We start from the raw sequence: 21,187 nt of genomic DNA on the forward strand, positions 1-21,187 counted from the left end.
ATTACGAAGTGCCTATTCTTGGTGCTTCAGCTCTGTTCCAAAGAGGGCCAAAGTGGTTCCCTTCTAGCACTTTGCAGATGTCTCTGAAAACACTTCCTATTTCCTATTAGCCTTTTAATCTCCTATTAGGTTATACATTTATTAATAGCAAGAGCTACATCTTGATTCATCCTAGAATCTACCACGAGATATGCATAATAATTGCTTAATAAATGCTTGCTGAAAATGGATAAAGAGAACAAAGAGAAAAGCACTGCTATTCTGAAGCCACATGCAGCGTTTCTGCAAGAGGCATTCTTTTTTTCATCAGAGGAGGAGTCACTGCTAATGCAAAAGTCCAGTCCTCCAGTCGGCTGGCCAGGGCCTCCTTATTTTCCTTTTCAGTTCCTAAATTAGTCTCTATGTTGATCTTTCTAAGGACATTTCCTTTAGAAATTATATCAGTAATTAAATTTTGGTAATGGATATATTTTATAGTTTCTAAAAATGGATGAATTCACTAATTTCCCCAAATATTTAGATAGAAGCCTATGTTTTCAACCTCTTTTGGTTAAGTAGACTATTCTGATGAAGAAAAAAGTCTGGAAGTGCTTTTTACACACTTTAGTTTAAAAAATATTAAACATGGGGATATCTTGCACAATGAGTTTTGGAAAAGTCTGTGTAATTAAGCAAGTTATCAAAGATCTTCACGGAACTGTTTTGATAGCAAAGTTGAGCCACTTGATAAGAACCTTGAACTTCCCACACTGGCTGGATACATATATCACCCCAAGAGCAGGGAAACAGTTCACACTCTCCCTTCCCCCCAAAACACAAATACCCCTCTTTTTGAGTATTTTGAGTTGAAAACCGAGAAAGCTCACTTGTGCTTGTGGGAGAAGCTGCTTTAAAAAAACACGATAAAGTGGAATAAATTTGAACAGCAAAACGTTAATTAAAAAAACGCACCACAGACACTGCATCACTAAGAAAGCCAGTAACTTTACTGAATTGTCTGCAAAATACAAATTATACCTTATTTCCAGCAGGAGAAACTTTTGAAAATTCCCCACTTTTATTCACTACAGACAGCTGAATTAAGTCCCTTGAGATACACAGATGTGGTTTAACTTAGTTATAACATCTTGTCATCTAGTGGCGACAAAGTCCAGCTTATGCCGCTGTGAGCCTCTATTTGAATATTTGTTGCAAATGCTTGTATGCCCTCATTTACAAGCTATTTTAATTACTGTCATTTAATGGAAACAAGTCCCCAGAAAAAGAAAAAGAAGAAAAATGATACAGCAAACCATCTGAAGCAATCCAAGTCCTATGCCTACAGTGACCCAGGGCTGCTTCGCTCCAAGAGAACACTGGTAATGCATTCAAACCACAACAGAATCCGTCTCTTAGCTGACCTCTCTGAATTAAACTGAGGTATGGATCAATTTGAGGTATGAACAGGGAAGGCAAAATGCAATACCCGATTATGAAAATAACCAAAATGGACAAATTTAATGTCGAAGATATGTGGCTTGGATTGCTCCACATCTTTGGTTAAAACGTATTAAGAAAAGCCTTTAATTACATCTTGTAGTCTGAAGCATTCTAACAGACACCAGTATTCCATCCATCTTCAAAAGATCTGTAGTGGCAGGAAATTAACGCCATATAAGTGATGACATCACAGCAGACGGCACAAACGGGAACAGATGAAGTACGCCATGCTTAGGCAACAGCATTTACTGGGGGTTCAAGTGGCGGCTTCTTCTTTAAAAAAAAAAAAAAACTTTTTTTTTTCTAAAGAAAGAAATACAAAGCATTTACTGTCTGGAGTAAAAAACAAAAACAAGGATAAAGGGGGCAAAAAATGCTATCTCTAAGTTAGAAGATGGGTATGTAAGAAAAATAAATACATAAAAGTGTGAGAGGGCAGACATTTTTTTTAAAAAGTGTATTGGAACTTTTTAAAATTTTCACCTTAGTTAACCTTAAAGTGATCTGAGGATGATAGGTATTTTTATATTCATCATTACAAAATGCTAAATTCCACCTTTGGGAAAAAATAAGCCATTTTACTAAAAAACACAATTTTAAAAAAGGTTGAAATGAACAGCCTTCCACGCACCAATGCATACAGGTTGTGCAGCTTGCGTATATTGCATCAGTTTTACCAGTATTTAAGCTGAATATTACCAAAAAATCTTCTAAAATAGGATTAGATATAACAATACTTGTAAGCTGTGTAAAATGCCACTTATGGTTCTTTTACTTGCAATGAAGAATGTTGCCTAAAATGTTACTCTAGGATGGGTTATGTAAAATAACACTCCCTCAGGGCTCTGCCCTAAGCTCCTGAATACAAAGGATTTACCATGATAAAAACCCAAAACCGTACTAGCTTTGCAAATACAATAAATGGTAAATTACAGATAAGGTATAAGGGTAAAGATAGACAGCGATTGTTTACAGAAAGTGACTCATCACAATCAAAATTGTGCTTCTTCTCATTAAATCATCTTCAAAAAATTCTCAGATTATCCCTTTGCTATCTTGCCACCACTTTATATGAATTCAGTAGTGGGAACAAGAGATGACTGGCATCCATGTTCAAGTGATTCTGTTCTTTTCATGTTCTTATAAAACTATTGTCAGAACTGCTATAAATAGCCAGGGCTTCTGCTGGTACTTTAGCTTACTTTATCTTCAGCGTTAGAAAATCACTTTTTCTTTCTTGCTGAGGCAAATTGCAGGTAAAGAATTAAATGGCTATTTTTTCATATTTTCACATAATGACCCTTTCCCACCCACTGGTAAGTTATTGATAAAGAGTTTTGAAATGACAAAGAACATTTGTGACATTTGCATATTTTGTACATATCAACTTATAAGGATGGGTTGTAAGAATGGGATCAAATTTATGGCGAGGAAAATAATTTTCTGTTTTTCCCCCTATGTGTGGATGTGTACGTGTGTGTGTGCGTTCAGGGATGATTTTCTGTTTTTCCTCTGCATAAATGTTTTTCTTTCATGTTCCATGGATACCTGGAGTAGTGGGATATATGAAATGATTGATTTTTTTTGTTTGATTTAGTATATAAAACGTTAGTACAAGGCAGGCTAGCATCCTATATGGATAGAAACAAAGGTGCATTGTGGTCTAATTGTGGATTTCAGATCAAGTTAAGAAAAATATAGCCTAGTTAGTAAGGTCTCTTGGCTTTTGCCACCCAGCGGCAGCCTTTTGCAATGAGAAACACATAGCAACTATGCAAGAAAAAGAAAAAACTGGATAAGAAATGTCCTACACCTGATATAGCAGTGTCAATCTTACTGTCTATCTTCTTTGCTGTGTATGTCAATGTGTATGACTGGAGATGAATCGACAGATCTTCACATTCCAAGAGAAAATCATTCCTAGACTGAAATCTCTTTTAAACAATATATATCAACTTTCTTTTATGGCACTCACTTTTTAAAGGGTCTGAAAATTAATCCCTTATAGACGAATATTAGACAAGAGTCATCATTATTTTTTGAAAATTAAAAAAAAAGGGACATAGAGAGGTTCTTTAATGGGATTTCTTGAAATGGCTATTAAATCTCTTTATTGAAGAAAAAATAGATGACATACATGCTTTATGCAGAAGTGACATTTGGGGGTCCTGACACACCGGGATTGTTCAACAGTCCTATATTGCTGACAAGATTGTTAAGGGTCAGGTAAAATAATTAAAAACGGATGACGAAGCAACTATCCCTTTACCTGCTTCCTTCTTATCTAGCACCCAGTCTTTCACATTTTTCTTCTGTGGGAATTTATAACTCATGCATAGAGTAAACTCCATATCACTTGTTTCTAGGGCTATATTGGCGGGACATGTGCCCCAACACAGCTCTCTCTTCTGGGCATATTTCTTAAAAGCGTTATCAAATTCTAGGCTGAAAACCAACCATATCATTTAGGATATGGGCAAGTTTAGGGTATGCACTTACTGAATTCCAAGATGCTTGGTGAAATGGTGAGATCAGAAAGGGGCCCTGCATTTGATAAAAATGCAAAAACAAAAACAAAAAAAAATAGCATGAAAGAAACTAATTAGTATATACAATGGATGTCAGTTGACCCAATTGATTGCTAATGGGTTAAAAACAATTTAGGGTGTTGCAATGTGATATGTTCTAATCCCACAGGTTATCCTTTTGACAGCTGACCTTGAACTTATAAAATGTATGCAGAGTAAAAGAAAACAGAAAGAAAATAGTTACTCAAATGTGCAACTGCACAAATATACCCCCCTCCCGCTATTAAGATAACAAAACTTCTGCTATTACCATAATATTATATATATTAGAAAGCTATACACAAGCATGTTAATTTCACAGATTTTTTAAAAGATTCTTAATATTTTATATAATTAGAAATACACATTTCAAAAACAAAACTTCTACAAAGAGAAAACAGTTATCTTGGTTAGCAAAGCATGGAGTTCTTCATGGCTTAGGGTAGTGCTTTCTATACAAAAAGTCCTTTTTGGTTTTTTTACAGGACTGTTTAAAATATTAGCGAAGCTATCAAGGGGGAAAAAAACACATTTTGGCTTAGGTAAACTACAAAAAGCCACAAATGCTTTGCAAACTCTGTCTTACCTTTTATATGAAAATAAGCAAAATGTAATGTACATATTTTTATATTTTTATTTAATAAGAGATGCAGACCCAGATTTATTTATTTATTTAATTAAATACGTTAGCCCTCAAACTCCACATTTTTAAAAATAGGTATGGTCCTCTTTTAATGGTCGTCGATCCTTTCTCATGAGTGCCATACACCAAGGATGTGCCTGCAGGTTTGTGAGCGATCTCGGGGTGGGTGTTAGGTGACCTGATGTGTTCCTAACATTTAACCGTGGCCACCCTTTGCCGGGTCTGTCCAAGACATCTATACACTTTTCTATATGTTGCATAACAGCTGCTCTCTCTTTCAGTAAAGATCTGCCGCTTTTGGCAAATGTTTCCTTTTGTCTATTTACATGTAAATAACGTTGAACCTGCAACATGACACTATCTATTGTAACATACATTTTGCAAAGGAGCACAACAGTGAAAAGAAGTTAGCCTTAAAATCTATTTTGTACAAGTGTTCTGTTGTACAACTCAAGTGCTAAGCTTATCTCAGCATTTCTGTTTATCTTTATACTGTATCACTGAGGCAATTTAAAAGTACTTTTACAAAACAGAGTACCTGACTTTTTTTTTTCCACACACAGCACATATAATGCATATCGACCCCCCTTCCCCATTAAGGTATAGCACACACACACACTGCAAGAAAAAAAAAAAACTATTAAGTAATAATCTGATCATGTTGCCCATCCTTCAGAGAGTCGCATGCGCTTGACTGAGGGACTTTCCCTTTCGTCCGGCGAAGGTCTGGTGAGTCCAATGGGGGAGTGGAATTCGTTCCGGTGATCCTCTCGGTCGCTGCCATCGTACGAACTGCTACAGCTGCTCAAGCTGTCAACAGGAGATCTCCCCGCCTCGTGGCGCGTGTGTTGTGGGTATCTCGAAGGGGTGGTGGTACGGTCTCTAGGAGGAGAAACAGGTTCTGACTTGATGTTGAGGCTTTGAGTAGAAGGCAGGGAGAGATTTGAACTCTGAGATAAATGAGTGCTAGTGCAAGCTCTGTAGGAGGAAAGGAAACCCAGTTACAGATGGAGGAGGCCTGGAGCCCCCAGGAACTCACAATTACATTAAAACATCAGCTTAAAGATTTGCATCGACAACAGAGCATGCCCAGAGGAGAGCGTGTTTGAAAGCACCTGGGGGCGTCGCCTTCTTAGAGCAATTGGGATGCTTTTGTTGATTTGCCCCGTAATAATTCCAGCATTTAACTAGTCCAGGCCTCATGAATCATACCTCTAGTCTCTCACAGCCTCCCTAAATGTACAGGTTACCGGTTCAGGAAGATTTTTAACAAGACACGCTGGAAAAAGCATTTTCTATGTCCATGGAATTTCTCCCTAGGCTAGTTCCAAAATGTAATCCAAGATTTAACAATAGGGCTTAACAATACAGGGTTTAGGTTCTGAATTAGACTTCTTTGATTTACTAATGCCTGTGTTTGAAAATGATTGTAGAGGGCTTATTATGGATATAAATGTTTCCCTGAATTTAATATGCATATTAAGTTCCACAGTCTTCAGAGAAAGTGAAGAGAGTTCAAATTTCAAATAAATAGAGTCCATAAAATGCTACCTATAACCGTTTCTGGTGAAAAGCTTAGGATCGGGAAAGATGGGGAAGGAAATTTTAAGTATTGGCTTAAAAACACTTAAGACTTCCTATCCCACTAAAACTGAGAAAGAATTTGACTTTCTTCATCCTTTCTCAGTTACATGGGATGAAAATACTGTTTTTTCCCCCATAATTACCTCAATATTATTATAGCTAGTCTCTCCCTGCTGGGATACTAAGACCACTCCTCTAATTTATCATTGTCATTAGTTGATGAATCTGGATTTGCCTAAGGAAAGGTTGTTGTAAAAAAGGATCTAGTGTGATTTTACTGGGTTTATAACCCTTAATCCTCATTTAATTCCAGGATAGCAATAACTTGCCCTTCTTCCAAGGTGTGGGAGAATTTAGATACTTGGAAGTTCTGGAGGGAAAAGCATTAAGCTCTTAGGTGTAGCTAGCAATCACAATGACTTTGATCAAGATAAACCATAGTAATATTGCTGACATCAATTTTAAGATGCTTGTACTGTTCTTACATTCTGAGTGCACTGACATCCACGGCTAGAGTCAGTGTTACTTGTCCATATTGTCAAGAGGGAACAGATATCTCTTTTACGGAGGAGAGTCACAGTAAAGAATCATCCATACAGACACACCCACTTTAAACAGGAAAGCAAACCCACCTACTCATGTATGTGATTACGTTACTTTCCAATGGAGAGAATTAGATAGTATTAAAAATGTCACTGTAAGCAGTGAGAAAACGGGCATGTATTTCAGAGGAGAAAGTGGAGTACTTTGGGGCTGGGCTTTTGGAAGATGCAATTCAGGTTCAAGATACATAGAGATAACAAAATTAGAAATGAGTTTATCTCTGAGTGATGTTTTATACAAAAGCACCACCTACTGGCAAAGAATTACTTTCCTTCTCTTATTAATAGATGAGCTAATGTAGAGAATAACAGAAGGGAGAATTGTTTGTTTCCCTAATAAGGCTTTCTTTCTCTCTCTTTTATGATCTTACAGAATCAACGCAGTCTTAGCATTTGTATCAAGATACTACACATTGAGTGTATATAATTTTCAATCACCTGTTTATACTTTTATTTATTTGTTTTTATTTTACATTGTATATTAGTACACTAATTTTCTAAGACTTTTAATTAAATACTCTTTAAATCAAAAAGATATTGAAATGAGGAGGGGAACACCTGTATTTCAAAAGGATCCATAATGGTGGACTATTTTATCTTGGTTCAGAGTTACTTAATGATTCATTTTGATGTCACAGGAAATCATCTTTTGATTTCCGGAAGAAAGAATTTTCCTGGCTCTGGCTAAGAAAGACTATTTCACTAAAATTTAATTAAATGCGTCTACTATGAATCACACAGCTGTTTAATAATGAATGTCAATTAGGGGTCTGCAGATAAAGTGGCATATCAATAAATACCTTTGCCTGCCCTTTGACATTTAGATTCAGAGGCAGGGTGACATGGAAAATTAGACAAAAAAATTTGGTGAGTTGAACCAGTATAAGCAGTTAATCTGCATAAACTGAGCAAAAAATAATATAATCAAAATGCTGTTTCTTTAATACAGCTTTTGGAAGCTGCTTTTTCTACTTATTCACTCCATTTCCCAAAGTCAGCTGGCTTGTATAGATTTTGTATCTCTCTTCCCCACAAAAGATACAACACTAACTTGTTTATCCTTCCCTACAAACAAATAGGCTAGTCCCTAAGATAAGATACACTTAGTTGGTGGCATTTCATTTGACAGTGAAAGCGTTCATGAAGCATTTTGAGTAGTTCTGGGGACACTAAATCCACAGTAATGCATTGTAAGTGATATCTTAGATTCAGCTTCATTATACTGTGCTATGGGATTCAAAAGAGAATGAAGTTTAATTGGCTAGTCTCCATTGTCAAAGATGTATGTTCTTGAAAAAGGAGCATTGACAGCACTTCGCTGTATATATACTAGATTCAGATATAAGCATGTTGGTCTACTTGTTCTTGAGAACAAAATTTTTACAGACACAGATAATTGTGAGATACTTCCTATGTGAGGAGGTGCATGGGGAAGCAGATATGCACGTTCCCATATCCAGTCCTGCTGCAAGCTCCCAGCTACTACAGATGCCTTCCTTCCAGCTGGGGAAACAACGACCTTCCCCATATTGTTGAGAAATGAAACATGACTGGGTAGCTTTATTCAAATTTCTTCCTGACCCCGCCTGGAAATTAGACTATCAAACTATATGTAACCTAACCTTTTAAAAATCATCTTTACTTAAAGTCATCTCTCAGTATGTACTGAATACCCACATCAACAAGGATGATGATGGAAATGCTTCTAGAAAATAGGTTGTCTTTGTTTTAGGTGGTAGGAGAAAAATACCAAAAAATTTGAGGGTCATTTTCTCAAATATTAGTATTCGAATGACTTTTGCTAACCCTTGATGGCAAGTTTCTTCTGCCAGTCTGCTCTGCCCCCTACATAGGTCAGTTTATGCTGGTTATCTAACTTGCTTAGATAAAATCAGATACTAGATAGTGCTAACAGTATAGCTTTAAGGACTTAAAGGTATTTCTATGAACAAAATATGAAGAGCTCTTTCATACTTCTTTAATTTTGAGAAAGAATTGTGGCAACCTCTTGGGCTGCGAGGAATTTCTACTTAGGTGGGCTGAAAGGTATTTTACTCTGCTTTGAATACTGTATCTATCCGAAAGAATGTGAGTCCACCACACAAGCATTTGGGACTACTTTGGCCTGCAAAAATATCAGTTTTTAAAAACTGATTTACATTGTAAGGAATAAAGGCAGCTCATGTAATTTATTTTACAAAAATATTACAACTTGGGTTTTTCTTTTTAATATTTAATCGTGTGAGCATAGGCTAGCTCATTTGAAGGAATCTCCTTTTGAAAACTACTGTGTGTGTGTGTGTGTGAGAGAGAGAGAGAGAGAGAGAGAGAGACAGAGAGAGAGAGAGAGAAAGAGGGAGGAAGGAAGGAAGGAAGGAAGGAAGGAAGGAAGGGAGGAAGGAGGGAAAGAAGGAAAGCAGGCAGGCGGGCTAAAATTAGAAGGCCTGGAAGGGGTATCTATTTGAGGGATAAGGGAAGTCATTAAGTGCAATAAAAACACATAACTCAGAGTCAACTCATGCACCATGAGAATTGGTGTTGAAAGAAACTGGAATTAAACAAAATGCTTCATCCTTGGCTGTTGTAATTCAGTTCCTCTCTAGTCCAGGGCTGTCACTTCTTTCTCATTTACTGAAGCCTCTATTAAAGGCAGCAGAGAATTTTGTTCTTCCCATGTAAAAGAAGAGAATTTAAAAATTGTAGTGTAGTTAAAATACGTAAATACATGTGTTTTCTATGTAAAAATGCAAATTATTGGGTGTTACTGAAAAGAAAGCCATAGTCGGAGAAAATAATATGGCTTTTGACATTAATAATTTCTAGGGAAAGTCAGTCCTATAATGGATGAATTTTGTGAAAAATGAGAAGTAAACAGCTACCTTTATTTTTGACAAGAAGCACGAACAGTGGATTCACTGCCGAACCACAGAAGTACAATGCCACGTGTATGTATTTTAAGATTGCCTGGTTGATACGATGTAGTTAGTGATAACTGCCTGAAAAAGTTACTGCCATAAATGTCTATTTGGATAGTTAACATTTCTGGTTAAATTTAAATGTTATTCTAAATAGAGACATTCTGTTGCTGTTCAACATATAACATATCTTCAAAGTTAATCTTTGAAAGCAGAGCAACAGTGTCAAGTGAATTTCTTTTATTTTTTTACATGAGAGGTTAGAGTTTCAACAATAGTGATTAGTGAGTAAAATGCATATAAGCAAATAGTAAATGGGTGAAGACTCCACAACCAGAGCAGTAATCTATGTGAAATCAATTCCACGTGAAAGCTAGTGGGGCTGGAGCGGAGTAAGAGAGAAGTTGTGATGGTAATCAGTGATTTTTATTCTAATCAGAGTTTTATTCTCATTATCTCCTTAGAATATGAACATAGAATTAGCTAACGATTTTAACCAACATCTCAGCAGAAAAGTAAAAGTGGGGTAGGCATACCCCACTTTTCTAAAATATAAGTATAAAAATATAAAAATGGTTTGTCTTTAATATTTTATATCCTCCTAGTAATTTCTTTTGAAGATTAATTGAAGTTTTGGAGTTATTAAACTGCAAGTCATGTCTTTGGTTCATGTTTTAAACTTAAAAATGGTTTTACAAGTAGTATTATTTGTGAATTCCGGGCCTTTTAAGATTTGAACTTTCCTATTGATAAATGACAGGAGTTATTTCTATAATAAAGACATATCTCAAAAGTACCACAAGGGGGCAGAAATAGACATCTTCTGACTTCAGAAAACAACAAAAATTATTTTTATACCCAAATTTAGATAATTAGTGTATGTATGCACATATACATATATTTAAATTCATACATCTATGAATATACAACTATATTATGAGTACATTATAAATATATGAAGTTTGTATATCAGTGGAATAGCTGACCCTCTGAGTATTAGGCTAACTATGTTCATTACATTAGGCATGAACTATGTGGTTTATGCTAAGTGAAAAGGATTCTCAAATATCTCAAAAATTTAAAAAACTAATAACTATAAATGTTTTCTTATGTCCCACATGAACTATGTGAAAACTTAACTGAAGAAAAACTTATCACTGACAGAAGTAGAAACAAATATAGCCTAAAACAACTGGGAAATAACATACCCTATCATCACAGAGCTCTCCCTCCTCATAAAGAAGAAGGAAAGTAATATTTAAGCTACCTGAAAGGTATTAAACTTCCAGATTTTGATAAAGTAGAATTTTACATCCTCTAGAGGGACATTAGAGCACACAGTTAGAGACTGCCATTTGTCATTTAACAATGCATTCTAAAAGTGTATTATGAAAGAAGTAATATTGCTTACCCCAGTTGACTGAGGGCGGATGGCGGCATATTATGTAGGTGTTGTTGTTGCCAGCCAGTTACTGAGCCAAGATGAAGAGCGCTGGCGGTGTTAAACCCAGACAGAGACGACAGGTCTGCGCTACTCAGAGAGTACTCTAGAGAAGAGAATAAGAGAGTTAGGGAACATATTCAATTTGGAAATTATCAAGTGGTGAATAATCATTTTCAATTTTTAAAATATTCTATTAGTATTATTTAATGATTGTTATGCTTTTTTTTATTTGCAGAAGGGAGGGAGATAAAACATTAGGGACAATTTTAATTTAAAAGAGATATACTATATACCAAAAATTAAGTATTCTGTGAAAACTTCAATGTAATACCACCTGCAATTCTAGTTTATTAGAACTACAATCTGGTATCACAAGTAGGTACATAGTATTTGATGACCTAGAAATGTTTTTTAAACAACCTTGAGAAAGTGAGCTTTCTATTACATCAAAAAAACAATAGCTCATTTTCTTGAAATTGTTCTTATATATTGAATTCAGGTTGGGTTAATAAAACTTTTGCTCACTAAGAAAGAAACATGTGGATATTCACTTTGTCTTAGTAATGAATAGGTAATGGTATAGTGCTCTGGACTCCACAGGTATTAAATAAAGCTTCCTAGCAGACTAAAGAGTAATATCTTTTTCATCTTGCTTTTTTAATAAAAAGTATTTAATGTATTATTTGAACATGGCAAACTACTCACCGTTACCATATGTTGTTGAAATGGCTGATGGATATCCTCCCATCCCTTGTCCTGGTAAAGTAGGAGTTGCTACGGAAACCACTGGGGTAGCCAATGACTGAGCGGACTGGGAGTTATTTATCCTTTGATTCTTTTAAAGTAAATAAAAAGATATTACTTATAGAATTTTTTAAGAGTTAAAAATACTAGATTTCAGTATTAGTGTTGCACATAAAGAGAACTTGGTACAAATCTCATGAAATTAATCATTTAACATGTGTCTCTATGAACTCTGCCAACCCTATCATTTACAATCCTTCAAGAGACCAGTTGTTGCCATAGTAACCCATTACATCAGTATCTCCTAGGCAACTGAACTAGTAACAAGTACCATAGCTTTATTATGGGTAAAAACAGACTATGTTGAAAACTGATGAAATATGTATACTGTACTTCTATTGTTTCAGTTTTTATTCAAATGCAAATTAAAAAAATTAAAATCAACCATGGTGGTTTTTATGCTCAGTTCTATACACACCAGAGCAGATGGGTAGAGGGTTCATGCTATATTTTGACCAGCAGGTGGTGCTCTGACCACTTTTTTTCAGATTCTTCTAACCTTCCCTCAAACTAGATGGCAAAGCAGCTAACATATATTTGATTCCTTAGAGCAAGGAGATTAAAAATTCATATAAATTTAAATATCTTGAGAATTTAATTCTTAGAAAAATAAGCATATTCATGGTTTTAAATAACTATGGATATTTTTGTTTGTTACAATTTTACTATAAATTAAATCCTAAAATAAACTGAAAACATGGCCTTTACTTACAGAGGTTGACACAGAAAAATAGATAACCTGATATCTCACCTATGAGTGATACTTGAAATGAATGGCATTTAAATATAATCAATATTGACACACACTAACTCCTGAAATCTTTCCATTTTACTACTGCTTCCTCTCCACCTAACAGTCACTTTGGATTTCTCCTTGCACGTGCCATTGAAGAGAAGCACCCTCACCACTTACCAAAAGCAGGTCGACATCCTCAGACTGAGAGCATGCGGAAGGAGTTTTATTAATTAGTGTCTGTAAATATTTATAATTGGGCAAAATCTTTTCAACAAAAGGAGAAGCATCTTCTGATAGACACAACAGTTTAAACAGTTTTAAAACTCAAGACTCTAAAGATAACTCCTTACAAAGACATTCTTTGTTTTCTTTAATGAGCTGTTTGTCTGAAACATGAAGACAATCTATCCAGTTTTCAGCACAGGTCAGTGTCTCAACGTTCATTATTTCACCACCACATTTTGAGGAAAAAAAAAAAAAGATTGTACTTTGAAACCCCACTTGCTGGAGGAGAGGGGAAACCGCACCTGGCTGCCAGTGAGAGACCTGAGGGATGGCTCGCAAGAAACCCTGGGAAAGCCTCAGTTTTAAGGGACTGGGAATAAATCTGCTGATAGAGACAGCCTGCCATGCATGGCCCACACTGCTTGGCTGTGGCCCTGTGGGAGGTTTTATTTATCCAGCCTTTTCCGAAGGGAATGTTGCACATTATGTGAATTTTTGGGGGCTGATATTCAAAATTAATCTGCACCGTGCCATAATAAACTAATCAGCTTGCAGGACTGTTTTACCCTGAAGCTTGCCACAGAGCAGAGAAAGAAAAAAAAATGTGTTTGCAGAATGATCTAAATCTGTCTGCTGAATCTTGGTTTTAAATGTTCTCGCTCTTAAGCAAAGCTAATTTGGAGAACACGGATGTAAGTCTCTTTGTTGCTGAATGTGGTCCCACAATATTATCTTCACCTTCGTCCTGCGGACCCAGGAGAAAGAAAAATGATAGCTTCCAGGGATATTATTTATATTTCATATTTATTTATTCTTATAAGTGCCACAACTGTTTTTTGATGTAAAATAAAAATATAACCTTTGTTCTCAAAATGCCTAGAATTTTAAGACAATTTGTTTTTGAGAGGTAACTACTGTCATAAAATGCATATTTGGAAAGATGAATTGAGGCAGTGCATAGGCACGTGATACATTAAACATTATCATTGCAATACACCTAAGAAAAGAATTGCTAATTAACGGGAGAAAGTTCATTTAGGAATTTTGAGAAAGATTTTTCATTGTCAGTACCTTAAGGACATACTTATTTAGTTCAATACTGTAAAAATCTGTTATGAAATACCTCATTCTGTGAGTGTGGTTCTACCATTGGTCAAATCAAATCATATGTGTCATAAGCAGAGTACTAGGTAATGATTTTTTTCTAATTATAAATTGGAGGCCTTAAAAGGAAATGTTTTCTTTGCCCCAGAACACCAGCCCTATAGTGGAGTTTTTTTGGATGTTGGTTCTTTTTTTTCCACGGAAAAGGGAAAATGCACACTAGTTACCAGAAATAATAGCTAAATCCAACAGGGCCCCAGCAATAGCACTGACGTGTTAATTTTCTGGGAGCATGTGAGTAATTCATAAAGTTAGACAAATACACAAATAGCAAAACATATACAAAACAGCAACATTTATTTAAAATGTAATTTCACATTACCACTGATGGCATCGTATTCTTGCTGCCTGGTGGAATAAGAACTCGGAGATCTGGTTTACGGTTATTCATCCCTAAATTCATGGGGGGAGGAGATTTTGCTTGCATATTCTTGTTCAAGTTACCAGGTGAGACCAGCAGACCTGGTGAGTTTCGGGGATTGCCATACCCGTTCCCTGTTAACACAAAACAATGAGAGCACTGAGGAAAAAAAAAAAATCTAGACGCAAAAATGTTTCTAGAGAATACACTACATGAGATTAAGAATAAAGGATTAACAGGGTGAGACAATAACGTACACTGAAAGTTCACAGGATGACTGACAGCCTCCACATCAGGAACCCAATCAGTTATTTAACATTCCTCTGAAGGAAGATTAAAAACTCTTAATGAGAAGAGACCTAATAGATAGCAACTTGCCCAGAAACCAGCATATACTTTTATTCTATTAAAAAAATTTCGGGGGCTTCCCTGGTGGTGCAGTGGTTGAGAATCTGCCTGCCGATGCAGGAGACACAGGTTCGAGCCCTGGTCTGGGAAGATCCCACATGCCGCGGACCAACTAGAGCCTGTGCGCCACAACTACTGAGCCTGCGCGTCTGGAGCCTGTGCTCCGCGACAAGAGAGGCCGCGATAGTGAGAGGCCCGCGCACCGCGATGAAGAGTGGTTCCCGCTCGCCGCAACTAGAGAAAGCCCTCACACAGAAACGAAGACTCAACACAGCCAAAAATAAATAAATTCATTAATTAAAAAAAAAAATTTGGGAAGAAAGTCAGAGAGTCAGTCGTTCAGGGTCTAAGAAAAGCACTGAATTGGTCCTGCACTTTAATTGACTAGCTCGGCGGAGGCCTGGCCGGCATGACTCACTCTTTTGGTTCAGCGATTTGGGTTTTATTTTGTGTATCTGTGTGTCCTTAAGTGAAGAAAGGGCATACCAGCAAGACTATAATTTCTAGGACACGCAGGAGGTGTAGTAGCCTATCACACGCTTTGCTATTCAGTTCCCCTTGTCTTTAAGCGATTTCTCCCTATGGCTTTCTTCCATCTGGTTTGCTCTCCTCACTAAGCTCAGTGTACGAACCTGAAGCCCTGCTTTCTTGCTCACACAGAACTTCAAAAAGCAGGACTCCTTCTCAGGAGCCGAAATGAGGGGACGATGCCTCCACTAAAGTGCTGATGCACAGGGCACAGGAGTAGCCACTGAGTGGCAACCGTCCTGAAAGGGTTTTCTTTGGTCTCTGATGCTTAGCCCTCCACTAACAGACAAATGGCTATCTGAAGGTGTCCATTTGTCATAATTCAAAATATACTGTCCCGTGACAGGCAGAGCTGTGGAGGGAGTCGATGCAACCTGAGCTGAACCGGAAAGTCCCCTGCTGGCTTCCTCTACCATCTCTGATTGGAGAATAAGAGAAACCACCTAGGTGATTCAACAACCCGTGCTAAGAGAAACCACCTAGGTGATTCAACAACCCGTGCTGGAAACCTACCTAGACAGTTGTTTTCTAAAGCTCTCTAAAGGAGACAGTCAAACCTCGTTGTTACTGTCATCATTATCATTATCGTAAAACACAAGTATCTGTTACCCCAGGAGGAATGGTACTGTGTGCTACCCAGTGGGGATGCAGAGACAAGCCCCCGGTCCTCAAAGGCCCTGCAGTCCCTTTGTGGCAATCCAATACAGGCACGCGTGAAACATACGCACTAAGACAAGGCAGCCTGGGGTGATGTGCCACAGAGCAATACAGATTAAGTGCTTTTGGGTTCCCAGGAGGGAAGAGATTATCCAAACAAGATTCACGGAAGAGGCAAGAACTAATGTGAGTCTTGTAAAAAGAGAGGAGGTAGTAAGATCTCTGGGCTTGTGACCAGGCACTGGGAAAGGTTCAAGGTGGCACGTGAGCATCCTGGTGAGAAGGCAACCCATGGAAAGAGGGGAGTGTCAGAGACCCTGAAGGAACGTGGAGGGCTGGGCTGTGGAACCCACAGAAGTTTAGCCTGTGAATTCCAGGCTAACATGTCTTGGGTTTAAATGGTGGAAATGCAGACCCCTGAAGGTTGCAGAGCAGAGGTAACACAGGCCTTTAAGTGGACAGAGAGATCTACTGGTATTGGGATATTCTGTCATTAGGAAGGCCTGATAGTGTGATCCAGTCTGGAAACTTCCATGATGACCTGAGCTATGATGAGGAATTGGGAAGGCAAAGCCCAGGTATATTTCAGGAGAGATTTATGGGTACATCTTTTGAATTAGAATCTATTTGAGGCACACTGTGCAGAGCACACTGGTTCTTCATACCCCATTCATTTACTTGTCTCATTTTATGCATGAATAAACGGGCTGAATATATAACAAATAACTACAAGATTAAATCTGTCAATTGGATTATGCATAAAATTCTCCACTTTACTGGAAGAAAAACCCCACAAAATAAAACAAACAACTCCTCCCCCAAAGCGTGTCAAGTATAAAGTAGTTGCTTAAGAAGCGCTGGTTGAATTTGTATGTAAATTACTCTTCTATAATAAAACTTCAAGAAAATTAGCTAAATTCTCTAAAGCCAGCTAAATATGTCAAAAGCCCAAAACATTTTTTTTTACAGTTAATTTGGATTGTTTTCTGTGGCAAAAGTTGTTTTATGAAACAAATGCAATTTACCTTTTTCCACTAGGAGAAATACAAAGGATAGGTTCACTTAGAAAAACGCTCGATCAAATGGAATGCTCACAGGAGTCTTATATTTAAGGTGTCTTACTGAATCATTATCGTGACTATGCTAGGGCTTTCGTTTTAATTAATAGATTCCACTGGATAAAAAGGGAGTGAGAAAACCAAGACAAAGTTTGCTCTCTACTTTCCTGTCAGCTGAAGCTCAGACTGACAGACACACTGAATGCCTATGTCACTTATCTATTAAGCCTGCGTGAGATCTGGTTTAAATAAACAATCAAATGGAAAATTAGCTGGGTAATTTCAAAAGAAAGGGGGAAAAAGAAGTCAGTTAAGCAGTGCAATGAAGCTTGAACAGATCTGAAGAAACTAAAACCCCGGCGTCGTAGATGCCGATACTGGTTTGCATGGAGGAGTTATTTTGCTAAAAGGAAGTAAAACCACTTTATGAAATGTGTTGTCCTGTGATATGACGAGCACTGGGCCAGTGTGTGAAAATGGAAATGCTGCACGAAGGCTCTGAGAAAAGCTCTTTTTTTTTTAAATTAAAAAAAACCAAACATCTTCTACAGTAAACTCTGAGAAATTCCAACAAAGCCTACCCCTTTCTGCCCACATTTTAAACAATGATTTGGGGCAGCAGTCGGGGAAAAAAAAAGCAAACATATATTATAGTTTTTCACCCAATAAATGCCTCAAAACTTAAAAAATTGATTGGAAAAGCATTCTATTTTTCCCCTTGGAATACTTCCTGTTGTTTGGAAATTATGCCATTTTAGAAGATTAGTCACATATTTTAAGGTGTTTACATATTGAAGGTAAAATATTTTGAACCACGATGACACTTCTTAGATTCGTATTTTTAGAGCATAAAGTTATTTTTGAGAACAAATAAATTCTGCCTTTTACCGGTGAGTTTCTGCTGTTTTTAGCATATTGTGCCAGCTAGCATTTTGGAGCCGTATAATAACCATTTCTGTTTCCAGCCACCAAGTTGTTATTCTTTTGGCATAATATAGATTCAGGAATGTGAGGCTGTGGATCCTAAACCAGTGATATAGAAACCTATCATTTGAAAATCAGTGATGAATACATTCGTGTGGTTTACTGCTAAGAAGAGCCTGCATTTAAACTGGCTCGGAAGCCGCAGCCGCCTCCCCACTCAGGACGCTTTGGCCTTGGTTGAGGCTGCTGTCCTACCTTAACATAAATTCGCCCAAAAGAACAGTCTCTTTCAAAGTCAGGGGTCGGGAGGTGGGAACCGCCACCCTTCAATAACCTTCTGAGATACAGATTCCACCTTCCTTCATGTTTTAAAATTACCCTCTGCCTGGGACAATTATCAATTTGGATGTGACTGCATGCAGATGTCACATTCCCCTGACCACTTAAAAGCCCCAAAATTATAAAGCATGAGTGAATGGATTTCCTGATTATAGATTATAAGAAAACGAAGAACAGACCAACTTTAGAGTTCGTTTGTTTTATCGTTTCGTTTGATTAAAAATATTGTTTCACAGAAAACAATTTAAGCATTCACGATATAATTTGCATAAAGGATAATAGAATCTACGTCTCTTGGTTACAAGTTTCTAAACACTCATACTAAAACTACTGTAAATACACAAAACTTCAAATGTGGTGTTAGGAGAAAAAAATTTTTTTCTTTCCAGTTAACTTGAAAACACTTGCTGCTTTCTCTTTTCTTTTTTTTTAAAAATTGACTCCTATTTTAAGAAGTTGTAAATTCAAAGAACATATTCCTGGCTTAAGATGTTGTGAGGAGGACATTTTGCCTTGTCTCACAGAGCTCAATTGAGTATGTAGCTCTCTTTGAGCCCGAACTTCTGAAACTTTCTCTTATTGGGATGTTTAGACGTTATGAGTCTTTTCACGTCATTTTTTTTTTTTTCTCTCCTGGACTTTCAATTATAAATACAAGAATATAAATCTAATAAGCACAAAACAGAAACTAGTCCTCATGGAGCAAGGTTAATTTTTTCGTTGGCACGATCTGTTTTTGGAGTCTCTCAAGTCGCCATCTTTGACTATTCATTCATTCCCGCTTCCTCTTCCAACTCCATATCCAATTAGTTTCCAAACCTTGCTAACTTTTCTTCAAAAATGTCTCCCTCCATTTCCATTGCCACCATCCTAATTTAGGCTTTTGCTGCCATTTGACTAGGTCTTTCCATAACCCCCTGTTTGGGTTCCTGGTCTCTAGCTGAAGGGTTCTTCACCAAGCCTTAAGATGGGCTGCCGGAAGACTGTGAGCTCCTTGAAGCTGTATGCAAATTTTTGTGCATATGTGTTATAATAAACCTAATGTACACTCCCAAGGTTTTCTTTAAAAATCTTTCTCAAGTGTTGCTTCTCTCATGTTCCTTTTTCAGATCATACTTAACACTAGTGGGTCAGTGCCCTGGCTTGGCTCTCCAAACTGTGCGTAGTTTGACCCACTCTGTCTATCTAACCTAATTTCCAGTGGCCACAGCCAAGCTCACCATCCTCTGAATAAGCCTTAGTCTTTGCTCTAGCAGTTCAATAACTGGCAGTGTTTGATTTCCTGTTTAATTCAAATTCATTTTTAAGGATCGGCAAAGGCCCAGTGCTTTCATGATACCTTTCAGTCAACCTCGGCCCACCTTGAACTCACTCTCCTCCAAAATCGTGCATAATTAGAGGCTAATACTACACAGAGCACTAGTCCGTTAAGCGTTTCAAATGCTCACAGAACACATATGCAAATCATGCTGGAAAAATTAGAATGATTCAGGAATGGGACTAAAAGTCAAGTTACGGAGGGAATGTGGGATGAGAACGGAAAACATAATGTGTAACTTGCTAATTTCAAACCTCAAGGGTCTCTCCTCTTTATGCTACTTGAGAACATTTTCTATTTTAGATAATGATTACACACTGATGACCAAGCACACCACTGAGACAAACTGTTTATCAACCATATAATATAAAAGTCAGAAAACCATGCAAGTGCCCACCTACTAAATTTGTTAATAGAGAGTTAATTAAAGCTTCTTTTTCACCTATTGCACCTGTTAATCATTTCAAAGCACATTACCTTAGCTAACTGCAAGCAGTAGACTCAAAGTAGAAATTTTCCCTAATGAAAAAAAACTCTGAGATGCTGGACCTTTTCTTCTACACTGTCAAGTGTTTACTGCCATAGGTTGTCTCTATATCAAGATGAATTTCAATAATAATTTACTCATACAGACCTTTCTACCAAAAGACGGGCTGCATGATATCCTAGGAAAAAGAATGGTAGAAGGGTGGCAATTAAGAGTGCACAGGATTTCATTAGGCGGTTCAGAGAGAGACTTCCTGGAGAGAGGGAATTCATGACAGATCTCAGAGTCACGACTGTGTTTGAGAAGGATAAGTATTCCTATGAAGGTGAAATATAGATCATTTCAGAGGATGCAGTTTTCAGAAGTTGAAAAAGTAGGCTAGGCCAACACAAGCCTGTCAGATCATGTTAACTTTCTACTGTAGACTTTATAATAAACTTTTACTAAACTTTATACCATACGAAATGAACAGCCAAAGTTGTTTGTGAGTAGGAAGGGGCGTCGTTAGCTGTGTACTGGGAAAACAGCAATAGTGGCAGCGGAAAGGATACATTACAGAGTTAGACGGTTATAAGGAAGCTAGTTAGGACACATCTGCCAGGGAACACATGAGGAATGAGGTCTGAATGAGGCAGCAGAGTCGGGAAGATTTACAAGGCAGATGGGCATCGAGGACAAAGGAGGATTAAGTAGATAAATCCAGTTCCTAGTCATGAGGTCTCCATTAGAGTTCCTTCAACTATACTGAGCCTTGGTTTTCACACGCTAAGTAATGATTTCATCAGTGTGAGAGAAGCATAAAAGTCATCTGAATCAGAGACTCCCACCTACTCTCCCAAGGCAGCTGACCAACACGACAATGCAATATTAACAACAGCAAGCATTTTATGTATTAATTACCAATAGTATTAACAACATCAAGCATGCATCTTAAGTACCCAGAA

General features: G+C 37.3%; 1 protein-coding gene across 13 annotated transcripts in view; it reads right to left on the minus strand.

Annotated features, from left to right (window-relative positions):
* Positions 1 to 964: 964 nt before the first annotated feature.
* The window catches only part of MEF2C (myocyte enhancer factor 2C), a 169,475-nt gene continuing 149,252 nt past the window's right edge, over positions 965 to 21,187 (minus strand). For 10 of the 13 annotated variants that reach the window (XM_082649823.1, XM_082649818.1, XM_082649821.1 and 7 more), the window contains 4 exons: positions 14,486 to 14,658; positions 11,940 to 12,069; positions 11,202 to 11,337; positions 965 to 5,667 (listed from right to left, as the gene is read on the minus strand). In XM_082649823.1, the coding sequence (XP_082505949.1) occupies positions 5,346 to 5,667; positions 11,202 to 11,337; positions 11,940 to 12,069; positions 14,486 to 14,658 (761 nt within the window). In that variant the 3' untranslated portion in view covers positions 965 to 5,345. The remainder of the gene's footprint in view (positions 5,668 to 11,201; positions 11,338 to 11,939; positions 12,070 to 14,485; positions 14,659 to 21,187) is intronic. The other 3 variants (XM_082649820.1, XM_082649819.1, XR_014296445.1) reach the window with 2 other exon arrangements.

This window comes from Grampus griseus (genome assembly GCF_964374135.1).
Source record: "Grampus griseus genome assembly, chromosome: 3".
NCBI classification, from domain to species: domain Eukaryota; kingdom Metazoa; phylum Chordata; class Mammalia; order Artiodactyla; family Delphinidae; genus Grampus; species Grampus griseus.